General features: G+C 33.2%; 1 protein-coding gene across 2 annotated transcripts in view; it reads right to left on the minus strand.

Moving 5' to 3' along the window:
* Positions 1 to 10,491: 10,491 nt before the first annotated feature.
* Positions 10,492 to 20,461, minus strand: part of LOC138703454 (uncharacterized) — a 391,108-nt gene continuing 381,138 nt past the window's right edge. For both annotated transcript variants that reach the window (XM_069831320.1, XM_069831319.1), the window contains one exon: positions 10,492 to 17,404. In XM_069831320.1, coding sequence (XP_069687421.1) covers positions 17,079 to 17,404 — 326 coding nt within the window. In that variant the 3' untranslated portion in view covers positions 10,492 to 17,078. The remainder of the gene's footprint in view (positions 17,405 to 20,461) is intronic.

Below are 20,461 nucleotides of genomic sequence, written 5' to 3' on the forward strand. Positions count from 1 at the left end.
TGTCATAATGTAGTTCGAAAGTGAAACGAGTATTTTGTAACAGCAAGTATTTCGTACTAGCGTATTTTGGAACTTAGTATTCCAAGGTGCTGTTACTTTATTTTTTCCTCACCTCTACACTGTTGTCACTGCTATCGTTATCTCTGTCATGCTGGAAGTTGGCTAAGAGAACCGAGATACGAGAACATACCGATGAGTAATGAAATTGTTATTCGGATGACGAAAGTATTAGAGAACTTTCATTCCAATAAACTATTCGATTATTAATATTGTTCGAGAACAGATTATTCGATTCTTACAATTATTCGTTTCTGCCCATTACTAGTAGTTCATTACAGTGGTTATATTTTATTTACTGCAATCTGACAACATGCAGACAGTGCGCTGTTGTCGGCGAATCATTGCGGACAATTTCGCGGCAATCAACAAAGCACTCCGTAATGAAATGCACTGCTGACTCTGTGCAAGTGTATAATATATAGACGTTATGATGGATGAAAGTTGAGATTAAAAGACCAGATAATCAAAACAAGAAGCCGTCTTAACGTCTACTTCGCGCGTGCATAAGAATTTGGCAGTTGTCACGAGAACGCTGCAATATGATCGATGCTGAAATTGCAGGAAGTGTTGATATACATCTTTGCGCTCTCTATAAACTGGAGTTTCCCCGTCTGTCAACAATAATTATATGCCCGATAACGCAATTTTCTGCCTTCTACTTGCCGACGTGGCAAATCAGAATATTTCAATGTATTATGCTGGCAAGCCAGAGAAAATTCGATAGTGTGTAAACTGCATTGTATGTCAGAACAGCTTAACCGCAAGAAAATTATCAATTTTGAATTTTTGTCAACAATGCCAACGAAAAATTTGCCAGAAGTGTACTGCTCTAGCAGTGGGTTGAAGAACACTAAACTTTAGCAAGTGATGGTATCAATATTCTTATGTTATAATGGTTTATATGCTCGACCATGCCGAAATGTAGTTATTATACACCTGGTAGCAGTCCTTTAATGTATGTCATTAAAGTACACCTACTCATTAAAGTACAGCCAATGACAACTCAGCTTACAGGTGTTCAGCCAATAACAAGTCAGCTTTGTACCGTTATAAAACCGCAAGTATCGATTATTCTCGGATATGCAATCGAAAGACAATTAGCGAAAAGTCACGGAGGCTGGAAATCCAATACTGTCGCAGAAGGTTATGTTCTGTTACTATAATAATTAGCGTTAATTGTAAATAATATTCAAATAAATCCAATTTGTCATCTCGTTTTTCAATGTCGAATTCAATAATCAAGGTTATACCAAGTTTAACGGGATTACACAAGGTCAATGACATTATTGTTCCTCGGAAAAAATCAATACTTTCGCGTCTGCGCACATCTCACAATTCACGACCTAGAACAAGGTCACTTCCGATCTTGTCAGATAGAAATAAAAGGTATACATCTGAATAATTTCAAGTTAGAAATATGGTCGAGCATAAAAAGTCGTATGAAACTCGCCTATAATGGTAATTAAGAAGGTCGTATGAAAATTATGAAACTCGCTTGCGCTCGTTTCATAAACATCCATACTCGCTTCTTAATTACTATCATTATAGGCTCGTTGCATAATGTACTATTAAGTGCATACTTGCACGCATATTATTCCGTCTTTTGTGCATGTGAATCCGCCTCCTCATCATAAGTGACACAGCTTTAACATCAATAATAGCCTGAAATAATACATTATTAATACATTATTAATGCATTAACGAGGAGCGATTAGCTATTAGTCAATAGTAATTAGCATATGATAGACTATAATATTATAGCGTAAGAAGTAATACTCTCTTTCGATTCTCAACGCCAATTAATTTACCCTCATGAAATACTCTTTGCTTTAATTTCTTAAATAATTCCTTTTTCTCTCCACGATTTTCACGATTTTTCCTTTTCTTTTTTCATTCGAATGCGAATTAAAAACACTTTTGATTAATATATTGGTCTTTTATTCCTTGTATTGTGTAGCTACAAGTTGAACCGTAAACAATGTCAAGAATTTCAGGGGGGTATTCTTTGAGATATTTCAAACAAAAAAATTCATACAATTTTGCTTGTTTTTTCGTTCCTTTCCGAGATAAAAATTATTTTATATTAAACATTTCATAGCGTGTTATTTAGATTGAAAACTTTCGAAATGAAATCCCGGTATATACAGAATGTTCCGCTTATAAGTTAAATAAAAGAGATAGCTATAACTTCTGAACTAATAGGAATTTATTGATGAAACCAATTGTTACAAAGAGTGAAAACTGAGAATATCCCATAAACCTCAACATGGCTTCCATCAGTGTCAAGGGAAATGTCCAACCAGTATTCTACCTCGAGCCATGTGTTATGAAGCATCTGTGATGTGAAATTGTTGACAGCAGCATAAATCCTTTCTTGTAAGTCTGCCAAATCACGTACTGGTATCCTGTAGACCTGGTCCTTAACAAATCCCCATAGGAAAAAATCAGGTGGTTAGGTCTGGTGATCTGGCAGGCCATACGATGTAAGGTGATCCTATTTCTTAGACACTTTACGCTTGGAATGTTTATTTGCTTTGGATAACCAACTTCCCGTTTCTCTGAGCTGCCTATTGCATTATTGATACATACGTCGGATCGGCTTCCCTCGCTCTAAGATTGTACCAACGACGAAACAGGCGCTACACACTAATCACAGATTTTTGTTCTGCTAGTGATAACACACGAAAGACTTTCTGCTGTGGTGTCCATATGGAGACTAACTCTTCCCCAAGGGGCAAGATACGATGCGATTTATCAAATGAAATGATCTGCGCATGCGCGTGATGCATGACTCATTTAACAACAATGAATTAAAACTTTCAGACCTCCTCTTTAAAATGGTACCAACCTTTTCCCATTTGAACGCGTACTTTTGATGTTATAATTATTTATTATATTATACTTATAAGCGGAACATAGTGTATATTATGAAGCCAACAGTAACTTGCAGAAATGAATTGGAGAACTCAAGTTTACACGACCCATCTGATCCAGCATAATTCATAGTGCAACTCGATTTAGACATTCGCGTAGATTTATTCCGAGTGGATAGAATGACTAGGTGGAAATCGAAAGGTCACGTGTTCAATCCCGGTCAGAGGTAAAAGATATTCCTCTTGACTAATCTACGTAACAGTTTCAGGGCCAGTTTATATTTCTGTCAAATAACGAGCTTGTATGTCGAAGGTAAAATGGCCGGTACATGTTGCTTCCTTTTACTGTTAAAATATGCAGATATGGAGCTTAGTTCTCTTCATAATATATGCATCATGGTGTATGTGGGAGAAATCATAAGTTTATTGCAAGTCATTTATTAATACCGCCGTTCTTAAAAATGTAAGCTCTTCTGTCTTCTGATACCCTAAAATATTTAACTTAATTTATCAACAGTAATCTCGCTAGAGGTTTTGATTTATCTAGAGAAAATCAAAACTCGAGTGGGATTTAATTGACTATTACACGATTAGAAGAAAGTATATAAAGATTAGAAGTACTGGTAACGAAGTACTCTAATACAATAAAATATTGACTTACGAAAATACTGAACTGTCTTCAACTGTATTATTGTACCCCCTCAACATTAGTGGCAGTAGTGTGTTATGATTAGCTGTTTTATTGTTATCAGTTGTGCCAACTATAGAATCTTCATTGAACTCCGTGGACGATTACTAGTCAAGAAGGCTTTGTTGATTCAGTTTCATTTTTATTAAAACAGTTGCATTTCACTTCAATTATCCGGATCCCAGTAATCAACGTCACTTGACAGATGATTTTCAATAAATCTTTAATATTGAACAATCTCTGATACGTGACTATCCATAATATCATATAGCAGAAGCTATGACATAACCTAAATAATATAAACAATTGTTAGAAAAGTTTTAATTATGGATGATGAAATAAACAAGAAAAGTTCCAATTAAGAATGATGAAATAAAAAATAAACATAAATAATTTTAAAAGGAACAATTATTGAAAGCATAATTTTCAAATTTGAATGTTATAGTGGTTGGTGGTTCAGTTGATGTTATATTGGACGTGAACGTAAAAGAAGTGGAACTCGTTGATGTACTTCTCAACTTATTCAGGATTTCCGAATGGTGCTCTTCATTTATTTGTAAATAGGACTTCAGGGAAGATGCATAGCTATGACCAGTGATCTTTATTAATTCTTGTTCTTGAATGCCAATGCGAGTCATATTTGAAACTGTTGTGCATCGACTGGAGTGGTTTTAATTTTGTTTTTTTTTTTGTTTGTTTGTTTGTTTGTTTTTTTTTTTTTTTTGACGTCCAGATCAGTGCAGTTTGAAATGTTGGCAAACAAAGAAACAAATGCTAGGGTAGTGATAAAAACAAACAAATGCTAGGGAAGCGATAAAATTAAACAGCCATGATTGGTTGAAAAAACGTCCGTTTTATTGGTCAAAAGTAGTATGACGTAATAGAAGTGTAATAGTCACTGTAAAACATGCCATCTATCTTACTGTACCTTTAAGCTGAAGTTTGACTGAATTTCGTGATAAAGGAGTAAGCTATAACTGAGTTAAGAGAATGAAAGTGAATAAAAAGTAGATAAAAACAATTTTTACCATGCTGTCTTTCAGTGTTATTATAAGGACATTTTTAAACACAGTACTTGTTTTTTTTAATGGATATAAAATAATAATATGAAATGATATATTGATACTTCGCCCCAGATTTTCATCGTCGTAATCACACTCTGTCACTTTATCCACTACTCTCCCTTTTCGTCCTCCTCCTTTTCTTTATCCTCTTCCTTACTCCCAACACCACTTATTTTTGATATTATTTTTCTGTCATTCAAACCTTTCTTATTGTCTTCTAGCTTTTTTCACCAATATAACAATTTTTCATTTCATCTGCTTTATTCCTGTGTTATATTCCTTCGTATTGCAGTATGATTTCTTTTATTAAAACTTGTAATATTTTTTCTATTTTTTTCACATTAAATTAGTATTGAATACACTTACTAGTTGTCTATATTTTAGCGTCACTTTTGTTAAAAATTTCAGCACTTAACTACTTCGGTGCTTGGTTCTTATGTGGAAAGATACATTGTGTACATTTTAACTTTCCACGTTTAGGGAAGTAAGAATGGAAATGGTAGTGCACAACACAGCTGCCCACACGCGGCTTGTACTCAGCGCTCGATGATGAGTCAAAGACACGAGAGATAAATCGTAGAGCGGACAAAAAAAAAAAAAAAAAAAAAAACCCTACCTACCTACCTACCTACCTTTTCAAAGATGATGTTAAACGTGTGGAAAGATAAAATGTATGCACTGTATTTTGGAGGAATTTTGTAGTGATACTATTATTATCAGCATTAATTACTTGAATATATTGTAACAAAATATTATTTCTGGATCAAAGTTTGCTGCTGCTAATAATAATAATAATAATAATAATAATAATATTTTAGCTGATTAGATGCAAAGAACCTCTGCTAAAGCATGTGGACATGATGTTAGTAGCGGACTGTCGAAATTGAACGTCCATGAGTTGTCGTGCCATGGATTATTATAAATGCAAATACTTACATATCAGAGGTTTCTAATGTAAGTTTTTTTACATACGAGTAGGACAAAAACATAACTAATGGATGGAAGAATCCCTGCAGCAATATGAAAACTTTATTTGTGCACAGAAAGCTAATTTTGTACCGTTAATTCGAAACCGAATGAGCCAAATATAGATACCATTTTTTAAAATTCGTGTTTCTGTGTTTATTTCTGTTCCCATACAATTAGAATAACAAACATTTCATTGTACTACGGAATTGTAATAGTAACAATGGGGATGTATGTTTTGAGTCCAGTCCACAATATGTACATCTGTTCTGTCGAAACGAATGTCCATGATAGCAATTCGATTGTATTCGTATAGGATGATTTTGGAACTTTAAACTACGTGCAGATTAAAACGTCAGGGGCAAAGTGTGGCTTTAGAGTTATGATTAATATAGGGAATATTTTATTTTTTATTTTTGTCCTATACAGTATTAGAATAGTTAATTTATTGGCCATTAATAGCCATTAACCTTCTGTGTTATAAGTTGTTATCATTATTACCATCCTCATGAACATTACCATATTTACTATCGAATCTATAATTTTGAGTCAGTCGTTTCTGTTTTACATATGAATGTTCATTAATTGAAACGTTGGGCCGAATAACGGTCTATGTTACAGTTTTTTTCAAAATCGACTTTTTAATGGAGTAATGCTCTATATAATCTTTCACAGCTGTCAGAAAAATTGTTTTTCAATATCTGTACCAGAGGCGCTTCTACACGAGTTACAACTATGACTCTCTTGATTGGAACAACGGTCTACGATGTAACATTTTTTGTGCCTCCTGCACAGTTAGCAGATTGTAACATAGACCGTTATTCGGCCCAACGCTTCAATTATAGTTACGAATTTTAAATATTTCCCAAATGTTCTCTATATTCGAAAAATAGGCGATGTATTTTTTCCTTGAAATTATTCAAGTCAACTTCACAAGGAGCTATACCTGAAAGCCAAATTTGTATGGTACACATCACTGTTAGTTAACAGAAAACTACAAACTTAAATCACACAGAGCTTGGTGTGCACTCAATGCTGGGTGTCTGACGTCTTGTCAACCCACTTGAGGTATGTGGATACGAAGGGAATAATTGAGTCTGGGTCTGGTAGAGTTTCTGAGTAGCTCATCCGGTAGAGCTTTGGCGCGCTCAGCCAAAGATCCCGGGTTCGATACCCGCCCCGGAACAATTTTTTCTTTGAAAATATTCAAGTCAGATTTGTGTAGACGACGTCATGTTTCTTCTTGATTATCTGTTCTTGATCTGCATTCAATTCATTTCTAGGAAAGGGAGTTTCCATACAAGATACGTTAACATGCGAGAAATCAATCTGTACTTAGTATAAAGCTTTTCACCAGACTTTTCTTTTATGTTATTCTTTTTGTCGCCTCTTATTAATAGAATTCTGCTTGCGGATAAAATATTAATACAAGAAATATTTCCTGAAATTAAAATACCGGTAATAGGTTTCATAAGAAAATTCATCTTCGTTGTAAAATCTGTATCTAAAATAAACATCTAGAATAATTATATCGTAGTTGCGCTCGGGCCTAGGTTCGATTCTCGCTTAGGATAATTACCTGGTTCGGTTTTTTCGAGGTTTTCTCAACCTTAAGGCGAATGTTAGGTAATCTATGGCGAATCCTTGGCTTTATCCCTTCAAATATCATCTCGCTATCACAAATTTCATCGATGCTAAATAACCCAGTAGTTGATACAGCGTCGTTTTAAATAACTAAGTAAAACAAAAAAAAAAAAAAAAAACAAATTTCATGAAATAATATCTAGGCTACCATTTGAGCTATGAACCGGAAAACGATATAGGCTATAAGCAAAATTGAATAGTTATAATTGTGTAATGGATGCTATTAATAATATTTTGAAAACCTTGCTTGTTCAAAAACATAGTAGAATTCAAGCCAACAAAACATTGGCGTTGTCAGTTATTATTCTCATGTTTGGTAGTTAAGCTTCGACCATACGTAAATGTGATGAACACCGAATCATTCCCAATGAAAGGAAGTTTTTGTGAATATCTGCAGGCTACATTAAACCAGAAAAGAAGAAAAATGCTGACATTTTAGGAAAACTAAGACTCGATCCAGTTTTAGAGTCTTCTGAAAGAATACCTTGTCAAATGCTAAGTTACCATGAGGAAAAATATATTTGCGCCGTCAGCTAAAACGATGGAATAAGATCGTGACAGACCATTAGAAGGAGGAGGAAGAAGAAGAAGAAGAAGAAGAAAAATAAGTGTTTTCCTCTTCACTATTTGCATATTTTGAAGTAAGAGATATTAATATGCCTAATACTGCACTTAAAATTTGCCTCTATGGTTCAAATTGTTTTGTCCGTGGATTAATTTATTATTGTATCTCACAAACAGACATCAGGAGTAACGCATTACAAGTAACACCGTTATTACTAACACTTCTTAAAAGTAACGGTCGGTAACGACATTATTATTATTATTATTATTATTATTATTATTATTATTATTATTATTATTCAAATAAGGTAACTATAATTGTAACGAAGTTACTTTTATCGAAGTAACGAAAATATGGTTAGTATTTTTGTCACTTGTAATATATTTTGTTGTGCCGTCACGGTGGTTTAGTGACTAGAGAGAGCGCTGGACTTATAATTTTGTTCGATCCCCGACGTACCCCCGATTTATAACTTGTGTTGGGCAAGAGCGTGGTCCAGGTAACATAGGAATTTTCTCCGGGATCTCCAGTTCCCCTGTGGCATTCCAACAAATCTCCATCATCATCTCATCTCATTGCGGGTGTAGCGTAGACCAGCCTCCTATAGCGCATACTGGGCAACGACTCTGTCGGTAAATCGGTCTTCACAACTAGCTTCATATGAGTGAATGACGAAAAGTCAAGTATCCGCCATTAGACAAAAAAATATATATATATATATTAGCCTAGTAATTTATTTTGTTCAACTTTAACTTAATATTTACTATGTGAGAGAAATTCCTTTGATATTTTTAAAAGGCATTGTTAGTCCTTGGTGAAAGAGAGAAGTTCGGGGGAGAAGAAGATAAAAGATGATAGAGGACATTAAGATATATGCATCGTATGCGGAGACTAAAAGGAAGGCAGAAAAAGGAAAGATTGGAGAATGCTAGGTTTGCAGTGAAAGACCTGTCCTAGGACAAAAGACTATGAATGAATGGTGAGCCCCCCTTTTTTCCACATGGGCTACTCAATTTATAGAATCCAATATTTCCTTTGAGATGAGAAGCATTATAGTTCTGGGGAAATATCATAATTGTATCTCTTTTTAAGCTGTGTGTTGATAGCTATAACTGTTACTCAGTTACTTTTTGTGCACAGAATCTGTTATTGTGACCCTGTCACTTTTTCTGGTAAGTAAATGTAACTGTGAAAAGTAACATACGCATCTCTCTGTCTTGTCAGTGAAATGTGTTATTTTGTTAGTGAACTGTGTTATCTGTCAGTGAAATGTATTATTTTGTCAGTGAAACATGTTATTTGTCTGTGAAATGTGTTATTCTGTCAGTGAAATGTGTTATATAGTGTCAGTGAAATGTGTTCTAAAGTGTCAGTGGAATGTGTCATAGTGCCAGTACAGTGAGTGAGATGAGAGTAAAGTGAAAGATTATCAGTACCAATGCGAAACTTATGTAGGGCCTATACATAGGTAGGTTGTAATGTAAAATTAGGTTCACTTATTGATTAGGTTATTTTATGTATTATTATTAATTGTAATTATTGTGTATAATTGTATTGTGTATTCTTATTGTATTGTGTATCTAATTGTATTGTGTATTGTATAATTGTATTGTATTTTGTAATTTTATTGTGTATTGTTTATATTGTGTATATCACTGCCCGGGTGCTTGCCCACTTGCAGTGTAAATAAATACATACATACATACATACATACGGTACATACATACATACATGCATACATACATACATACATACATACATACATACATACATACATACATACATACATACATACATACATGCATTATTGTGTGTAATTTTAAAACACACTGTGATGTTTATTATTTGAAATGTAATCTTCTTACCTGTTAGGTGTGTTTTTCAAATTGTATATAATACACCTTGTCAAATCTGGCTACCTTTTCATAAAGGAAGCTTAAATAATTATAAATGTGGGCGTTACTTGTCTTTTTGAGGAAGAAACCTACACATCAAAAGCAGTGGCATAATAATTACAATCTATCTTTAACGTGTGTCTATCTTTTACATAATACTGGGTGAACAGTATACAGCCAGAACAGGTTTCACGGCTCTTAGCTGGCCTCGCGTGGTCTTGAGTCCCCCACCTCAGCCAGCTAGGAGCCGTGAAACCTGTTCTGCTCTATACTGTTCACCCAGTATATAAATTGACATTTACAACTTGTGTTCCAGTTTTTGTCGAAAAGTTTTCAGCATACTGTAGTAATGTAATGAATAGCAGTGGAATGTCATTACCCATGTTGAAATGCATGTTCCCATACGGTTATGCTCTTAATCTCGGGTATACAATTACAATTCGAACATAACGTGAGGAACGTACAATAAAATAGTAGTTTTCTCCAAAATCTTCATTTAGTACGAGCCAAAATTCTCAAGTACGATTACTATGTAAAGGAAAGGACAAACTCTAAATTGGTGTTCCCAGTAACAGTGAAGCATAGATCGGTTAAGCATAGTAACAGATCACTGAAACGTGTTAACTGGGAATTATAAATACTACGTTTTCCCAATTAATTACATTAATTGAAGATCTCATTTTGATTATTTACGCTCGTCGTAGCTAAATTATAAATAAATTGAAAAACCCCTTGGTTTATAAAATTGAAGACACAAATTTTAATATGTATATAAAATACAAGCATGACATTTCTTCTAGAAATTACTTGTAAGGGAGAGGTTTTTTTACGTAAACACCACTTAAATATGATTTCTTTCCAGTGTTAAAGATACATAAATACATGTTAAATGGTCAATTCTTAATCTACATCAAATCATCACTGAAATGAAATATGAACAACATACTCCAATAAAACGAAGACAATATTTATATATTGGTGCATGTATACATATGTGCAATAATGGAAGTTGAATTTCTTTTGTTTTAATTCACGTTGAACACTAAAACATTTGACTGAAAAAACTTGATACACTTTTCTTAGGACAAGGTAACTTGCTACAATAATACAATGCAATATATAAATTACAAACTGGTGCGTCAGTTTACACCAAAATTAATAAATTAAATTTTTCCCATTTACAAATTATACATCCGTCTTACTCTCACTATTTTCCTATTGCAAAACGTAACTGGTATGTTACATTGCAGTCCAGTGATCGCTGCTGATTAAAATTACATTTCTATGTGTTTCACATAAAACATATCGTATGATACAATATTAGAGAAATTATTTTTTTTTATAAATTAATATGCAGTGTGATCTTGTTACCAGTTACGTTTTTATACTAATTAATATAACATTTCTTATGAAATCACAGTAAAAAAATTCTACAAATTGTGGTCCAACTGGATCTTATACATACATGAATGCAAAAAATACTTTCTTAGGATTAAAATTTATATTATTTTATCATTACGCTTATTATTGACAAAGTCACAGTACTCGATAAAATTGCAACTAATAGCCAAACGTCTTCTGAAGCTTTGAGTATGAAGATACAACATGATACATCTGCTATTATGAAGATATAGATGTTCTTTAACTGTACAAGATATCAAATTTAAGACAGTTAAGCATAGTAACATATCAAATCTCTATAAGCTAAAATGAACATAATGCTGTGGTTAGATCATCAAAAGTTCTATACAAGATCTTAATATTTTAAGCGTGTTTCAGCGTGCTTAACACATAGCATTAAATCATAATTGCGACTTAAATAGTGCACAAGTGTATTTTTAATTTAATTGGAAAAGGAAATATATTTTATCATAAAACAGTTGTTGCTCTCACAACATTGAATATGATATATTTCCAAGTGTTTCTAGAACATTGTTTCTACATATTGAGTCAATTCTACAGTTGAGCTCTTTCAGCCATCTTCCAAAAACTTGTCTCTCGATATCAGTTAAGTATTAGCACCAAGATTGCTTATCATTAACTATAACTGAAATGGTGTCTTGATAGACAGTAATAATGCGAATCTATGTAATATTTATCGAAATACGGGAAAGACAATGTGGAAAATGAGAAAAAATTCATCCGATACTCGTCAATTTCAGATAAATAATGATTCGGATTGAGGTGGTGGTCTCTGAAATGTGTAATATACATTTTTATAATTGTAGAATAAATATATAATTGTATCTGCTTTATATGTTTTGTGATAAGGAGAAGTTTTAAGGAAGTAGTCCAAAGAACTGCATGTACTAATTGTAGAATTTAGTTACACGTACTTCCAATTCTGTTATGAAGAAGTGACTAAAATTTCACTTCAAATTATTAACTAAAACATCCTCTAATTGAAGGGTTCAGAGCCATAGTGGGCCAAGCGCCATTAATTAAAAAGGGAGAAAGCAAAAGTTAAAGTTAAGTGAAAACCATAGTTTAATGAAGATTGACATATTATTTAGTTTTAATGTGCATACTTTATATTACTTGCTATATGTTTAATTGAATTTTAAGCCTTGTTTTCTCCGTTTTTAATATATGGCGCTTGGCCCACTATGGCTCTGAATACCATAGTTTAATTAAGATTTAAATATAATTTAGTTTTAATATGCATACTTTATATTACTTGCTGTTTGTTTCATTGAATTACAGTAATCACTTAATTTTAACCCTTGTTTTCTCCGTTTTTACTATATGGCGCTTGGCCCACTATGGCTCTGAACCCTTCATTATTCGTTAAGTACTTTTGTCGATCTTGATTTAGTTTATACAGTTATAGTGAAACTTGATAATTTCTTCTTTGTTTTTGCGAACTGTCAAAACGTTTTTATTTTGGGATTTTGCAATTAAAAAAAAAGAACGACAAAGTAAGATTCTGCTGAAAGCCTTTCCACACAAATGAAGGCACATTAATGAGGACTTCTCTTTCAGTATTTTTAATATTTTGGTCACAATATTCTTGGTCTACAGTCCTCCCTATTATTGAAACATATTTCAAATCCGCTAAGTTCTTACAACTTGAAGTAATTTTATTAAACGAGTTTTGCTATTTAAGTGGACCCCTAAATATCATTATACTCTGACGTGATATATACTAAATTTATCTAATATATTAACCATTTAAAATTGGAGTACGCATTGATCACATTGTTAATACTTTACCACAAGCGACGTATTAGAAATTTTATCCTCATTGATCGTACAATTTCAGTGACTGGCTTGATATTGTTTTCTTATATCCGTCACTGTTAGTGGAAATTTAAATTTCTCTATCGCTGCACAATTCTGCACGTCGTTTTTAATCTATGCATATATTCTTAATTTAAATTATAATGCTTGGAATGTGCTTGTAGTTCGGTTCAGTCAAGGACAAATATCACATGATCTTGAGAAATAAAGCGAAAAGGTTTTTGAAAACATTGCTTTCATACCTTTTCGATTTCTATCTCAAAATGTCATTTAATATCCATATTACGCAATACACTAAAGCATTTGCTCTGAATAATGTAGATTAAATTTTTGTTCAAGTTATAGATTAGTTGCGGAGTGTCCTTGATTACTAAATTAGTAAAATTTTTAGGTACCATTGTTGCAGATAAATATCTTTCGATTAATTTTAGGATATTGTGTAGCCATTATTATTGATTTTGCTATGTCTGCATAATTAATAAATCGAACGTAATACAAATTATATTAAGTGGATCCAATATTAATATAAATTTTGTCTTTATAAGGAATAGAAATATTTTTCTCCGACTATGCCTAACAATTCTGACAATGTTTTTGTGTAGATTGATTCTGTTAAATGTCATGTGAATATTTTGAATCCTTTCTGAACAAGTAAGATACATTCCATGTATTTTCACAGTACGCATCAAGTCCTTAATATTAATATTTAAAATTGCTAAATTTCTGTTGTAAGATAATATTTATAATGGAACCCTGTAATATATCTCAGCTATGGATATTACGCATTTGTAAGTATGGCGAACTTTAAGACATAATTTGCTGTTGCAATAAAAATCACGTTAAACTGATATTTGATTTCAGATTACAATGGGAGTGATCGGGATACTTTCTGTTTACCTACTGGGATAGTGATACAAAATCTTTTAACCGATTAGTCAATCAGTCTTGCAAGCAATGCTTCTTTTTAATATAAAATAAGATATATGCCACTTACGGAGAATTAGAAATTCTTCTTCACCTCTTCCAAAATGTGCATTACTTTGATCATTGTATTAGACTACTAAAACACCGATCATAGTGCGTAATGAAGCTGTAATAGGATTGGTACAAATTTTGATTAGTTATTAATCACAAACATATTTGGTGTGTAGTTGGCCATTTGATTATTTATAAAAATGCTAACAGCATTATAATATGTAAATGACATAAACTACGGTGTTTAAATGTTATGCAATGTGATCTATAGTTATAAACGTGTTGAAAAAATCTTCTGTCTCCAAAAAATAAACGGTTTTAAAACGTGATTGGTATATAATTACTATCGCACATACTAAATACAGTAGACAACTCGTTCTGTGCATGTGATTTCATATGTGAAACGTTTGACCAAAATCGGCGAAAATATTGTGCAAAGTAGTGCAATAACACAGTTCTGAATTACTAGAAACATTTATGTATGCTACAGTAATAAAATATCTTGGAATAAAAGCAAATATAATAACATTTTAAATTAAGTTATAAAAATTCACATAAAACATAGTAAGAAAATAAAGTCACACAAACTCATATCCCTACATACTTGTCTTTATAATATTAAACATGTTGTGATTCTTTTAATACGATTGAAGTGTATTTGGTCAATAATAATTCACAACTGTTCATTTTAGCTGAGCCCATTTATAACGATCTTGGTGACCATAATGTTTAACATGTTATTTCAACAAACACGAATTGGTAAATATGTTTAATAGTTACATATATCTTTCTAAATTTACTTCACCTCGCGGTATAGGTTTGTATAACCACCAAATGCAGAATTAATAAATAATTTTTACATGCATTAGTAGGCTACGTAAGTAATTTAGTAATTGAATACACATGTTTTGACATAGAAATAATAGGCATTTTAAGCGATGATTGTTTACGATGAGGTAATTGTTGTGTCTGTATAGTATTATAAATTGACGTACTTTATAAAATTATATATACAGTGTGTTTCAGAAATACTTTTATAAAATTATATATACAGGGTGTTTCAGAAGTACTTTGACAAACCTTGGGGGCATGTTCCTCACACCAAAACAAGAAAAAGTTCATATAAACATATGTCCGAAAATCTTTAGTGTTTTAATTATTAATGAAAGAACATAGTGAAACATATTAGATATTGTCAGCTTGGTAGTAAGTGTTGCAACTTTAATCAGTTCAGAAACTCATAACAATGAAAGTTTACGTTCAGCGCGTTTCGAGGTACAATCCAGCAATTTAACTTAAGTTTGTAACCGATAATAATTCATTTTGTTAGATAATCGAATGATGTTATCGATACAAGTCTGCTGATGTTCCCATTCTATCCTAGATGGCTATGTGTTGCCAAGGAGACTTGTTTACTACAGTCATTTGTTATTTGAACATTTGTTATGAGTTTCTGAATTGATTAAAGTTACAACACTTGCTACCAAGCTGACAGTATCTAACAAATGTTTCGTTATGTCCTTTCATTAATAACTAAAAAACTAAGGATTTTCGGACATATGTTTATATGAACTTTTTTCTTGTTTTGGTGTAAGAAACATGTCCACAGTGTTTGTCGAAGTATTTCTGAAACACTCTGTATGTATACATATATGCAATTTTAATTATACTGAATTAATTTCGATTAGTACAAAAGCATTTTCATACGATGTACCAATTTTAACTTTACTATTATATTACATATTTTGTAATTATAAATTATTTCTGATACAGTTCTGAGATGTTTTCTGTTTTTTGTTACACATTTTACGTACGGTATTTAATTTCAAACCATAATATTTGTAGAACTCCAGTAAAAATAAGAAAAATTAATAATTCCATTTTGTATAACTTATAAAGCAATTGAAAATAATAGAAAAGTCCGCGGAAACTTTGTAAGGAAGAAATAAATAGGAAACCGTATTTAGTTTGCTCTGTTTTAGTGTTGCATACAAGCGAAAACATTCAGGAACAAAACAAGTTTATCACAGACAAAAGACAGATGACTGGAAGTTAAAAACTCCTTAGTCTTGTCATTTAAGAGAATACTTTCAATTCTCAATATTCTGATGTTGAAAATGTTAATAAAGAAATGGAAACTTTTCAAAAGCTATTTTGTCTACTACATTGTTCACTAGATATCCAAAAAATCCAAATAAAAAATTAGTCAATTGATTTATCACTGAAGTGGTAAATATTTCGTCATCGACACATCATGTGGGGTCTATTTACCAAGAAGGAGGTGATATTAGGAGTTGAAGAAATTAAGAAAGCAATATATGTACCTATTTCAATAATATTTCAATCCGTCGTTATGTATAGTTATTCAAATCTGAAGAAAGATTTGGAAGTCCTGTAATTTTGTTACGAAATAAGTTTGCAGAAAAATAATAATATAACTTGTTCATGAATAAATGGAGTTTGCTCAGATATGAACCACTTTCAAAACATTCAGATATAGTCGCAATTTTTCTCCTCTAACATTAGTAGTCTCTCTTCTAAGGCATGAACAGCATTCAGAATAAAATCTTGCGGAATGTCTTCAAATGTTTTGGAAGTTTCTACAATAACGACGAATTACAGAGCCCTTACCTCAATCCATTTTGAGTTTTAAATCATCTCAGTGCGCTGAAAATATCTCTTTTACATCCATAGCAACACTGAATAAGATAAATTCGTATTTGTGAAGGCAAAACCATTACTTCCTAGTATGAATTTGGAAAAAAAAAAGCGCTGAATATTAGGTTGATTCACTGTTCATTGATTTAATTTGAAACCGAGAAAATAGTTAAACTATTGAAACAAGTTTTGTTAAAATAGAATAATATTTTCTGACTTTTGAATAAACAAATATTTACTCCTCGGTCTGTATTATATAATTTGTCATAGTTTCATTTGAAACTGAATTTTATTTTCATCTCTCTCGACCAGTTATAATTGGGCCCACTTCTATACCGTCTACTGTCGCCTTTATATCAAATCCCTAATCCCTGTTTTCCCTAAACTATTTGTTTTGATATATAAATAATATATAAAAATCCGTCCATTATTTTTTCGCGAAGTTATAGTCTACAACACGTGTAAGTTCTCACAAGACTTTGATTTGGAGTCTCTAGCCCACACTTTGCCGAGGAGACCCTTGACTTTGAGACTCGTGGAGGTTCTGGAACCGCGGTAGGGTTTGTGGCTTCCGGAACCTCCCAGCGGAGACTTGTTTCTGTTCTTCTTCCGGGAGCAGCTCCTCTTCCGGAACAGGTCCCTAGCGCGCTCCGGATTCTCGAGCTTCAGTCTGATCTGCGTTAGGATGCCGACCAGCAGTTCGTCCACGTTGTGGTTGATGCCCACCGACGTCTCGATGAACTTGCAGTCGTACGACGTGGCCATGTTCTTCCCTTCTGCACACACAAGATTATATAATACTTTAGTCCTTGTATTCACCACAAAAGGATAGATTTCACAACATGAAAGTGAAACAATTAGTTTAATACGATGCGAAATTTAAAGCGTAGCGAATAGAACTACGATCACTCGGTTAGTACAGACGGTCCCAGCGAATGTTCTCGGTGTTTCTGTTGGCCGACCGTCGGAAAATCTCCCACGCTACTGCCCCTGCCTGCCTCCGAAAACTCACGGCGCTTCGCCGTATTATTAATTCAACGTTCTTAAATTTGGTTGTAGAAATATAAGCAGAGGTTATGATCAGCTCGATCCTCAGACCTAATAGCACGTGACATCTGTTTTCAGGAAACACTGAAAAAATAAAATGTATGTCTATGCAACTAATCCTCAAACGCTGGAAGAACTTAAAGAAAACATTCGAAAAGAATTTTTTTCTATTATTCCAGAGGAACTAATGCGCGTGAATGATAGTTTCTCACGACAATGTCAATTATGTATCACATAAGATGGGCAACACTTCCAGCAGCTACTGTGAGGAGGGTGAATACCGAATATTATAATGTAACTTAGTACGGCGAAACACGGTGAGTTCGCTTCAACGGCGGCAACGGGGAGGATTGCCACTGATCGGCCGACAGAAACACCGGGAACGTTCGATGGAATTTACTGTAGGGTAAAGATTGGTAATATTGTGATAGTTCTTTTTGAGAATTTATTACAATTTTACTGAGCGAGAGAAAGATCAGTTTTTTGCACCAAAGTATTAAGGGAATCTACGTTGACAAGTTTCTGCACAAAACCGGTCCTTCTCTCGCTCAGTAAAATTGTAATAAATTCTCAAAAAGAACTATCACATTATTATTCGTATCACAATTTTACCAAACTTTACCCTATATTAATGCTCCGCAGATGGACACTAGCTTCTCTGCACGATTCTTATTGTGGAGAGTGCAATACTATTTCATAACATGGAAGATATTTTTTCATTTTCTTTTCATTTCATTTCATTTTTATTTGGCCATAAAAGAGTTAAAACCATAGTACTTGTCAGAAAGAGAGAAAACAATAATTAAAATAGAAAACAATAATTATAATAGATAAAATACAATAAATTAGGACCAATGTAAACCCACACGTATTTCATCAAAATTGTAGGGACAGAGGTTTGTTAAAACTCTTTTGATATGTATTTTAAAATATCTTAAATCATTCGTAATTTTAATGTCATGAGGCAAACTATTATATATTTTTAAGCCATATAAATTTAGTAAAGTAATAGAGTAAATCCTTTAGATTAAAGGATCGATCGCTGTGGAGTAATGGTTAGCATATCTGAGCGGGCCCAGATCCAAATCCTGGTAGGAAGAAGATACATGGTTGAGGTTTTTCTGGGGTTTTCCCTAAACCTGTTAAGAGTAAATGCTGGGTAACTTTCGACGCTGGACCTTGGACTCATTTCGCTGGTTTCATCACCTTCATTTCACTCAGAGTAACAAACAACTGCTTTATGATAAATAAATAAACAAATACGTAAATAAGTAACTACGTAAATAAATAAATAAATAAATAAATAAATAAATAAATAAATAAATAAATAAATAAATAAATAACTGCCCGAAAAAATGTACAGTTCTAACATTGTAAAACCGAAAAAATACAATATAATATTTACTAATTTTTTTGGATATGTTTTTTTTTTCCAGTGTCCTCCATGCCTGCCTTTCCCTTGCTGTCCTCATCCACTGCGCGCCCGTCACTCTCTGGAAGATATAAGACCACCTGCACCTGAACCTGAACCTGAACCTGAACCTGCACCTGCACCTGCACCTGCACCTGCACCTGAACCTGCACCTGCACTTGCACCTGCACTTGCACCTTGGATGTCCTCTACTCCTCTTCCCGATTTGCGGATACCAAATTGTTGATGCATAGATTCATATGCTATAATCCATCCTCCTCACGTGTAGGCCCCATTTCCATTTTACTCGTTGTGTCGGAACTAGTGGATCATGCAAATCGGCTCTTCCCTTGATGTCTCTGTTTCTTATCCTGCCTTGTTGCTTCAAATGTAGAACCTTCCTCTCCATTTTCTTCTGGCACACTCACTGGAAGCAATTCTTTTGTTGTTCAGATAGGGACCAAACTTGGCAACAGTACAACGTTACCAGTATAACACAGCTTTTGAAGACTTAAAATTATATTTGTATATCCTAATTCCATTACCCTAATTCCTATATACTGTAAGCGTTAGATGCAATCACAGAGATTTTCTCAAATTCTCTGTCGCTTTTTATTATGTGTATGTTGGCGTAAGTGTTAGAGTCTTTTATGTTCTTGGGAACTTTTCCCCACATGTAACACTCAGTTATTCAACAGTGTTTCGTTGGATGTCTTAACATTCAACGACAATACTACAGTGTTTTTTCATCTCGAAATTCCTACACCAAATATAGGCCTAATGATGTATTCATTTATGTTCTGGATCGTTAAGTTTGGTGGAGTATATACAACACTACGTACTTTACTAATGAAGTGTGATGTACTCTAACGATTTATCCCATCTCACAATCGGTGCAGTGCAGCAAACTAATCTATTAAGCAGGCATATTTACTAGAAGAACAATACCAAATTTTTTTGTAAACGGGAGTAATACAAAATAGCAAAAGAACTGTAGGACAAAATAGTTGTCACAATTGAAGAGTCCACTGCAAGAATGATGGATGTCATTTGGAATACATTTTGCAGGAGAAGCAGTTGAAAGTTTGAAATGCTTAGTGCTCAAAGCTTAACTGAGATTTTCCGATCATTACTGGACAATGACTATCAGTGTTAATGCCATATAACTCTCTATGTACATTCTATATGTCTTAAGCTATGCATTAACAGTCTTGGTTCATTTTCGACAAGAAAGTGACATCCATCATTCTTGCAGTGGACTCTTCAATTATTAAATACTCCGTGGAAATTTTCAGAAACCATTTGAATGGAATTAGTTCTATATAAAACAACAATGCATTTCATATCTTTGTACAAGATGAACCAATGTTTAATA

The sequence above is a fragment of the Periplaneta americana genome, chromosome 7, assembly GCF_040183065.1.
Source record: "Periplaneta americana isolate PAMFEO1 chromosome 7, P.americana_PAMFEO1_priV1, whole genome shotgun sequence".
NCBI classification, from domain to species: domain Eukaryota; kingdom Metazoa; phylum Arthropoda; class Insecta; order Blattodea; family Blattidae; genus Periplaneta; species Periplaneta americana.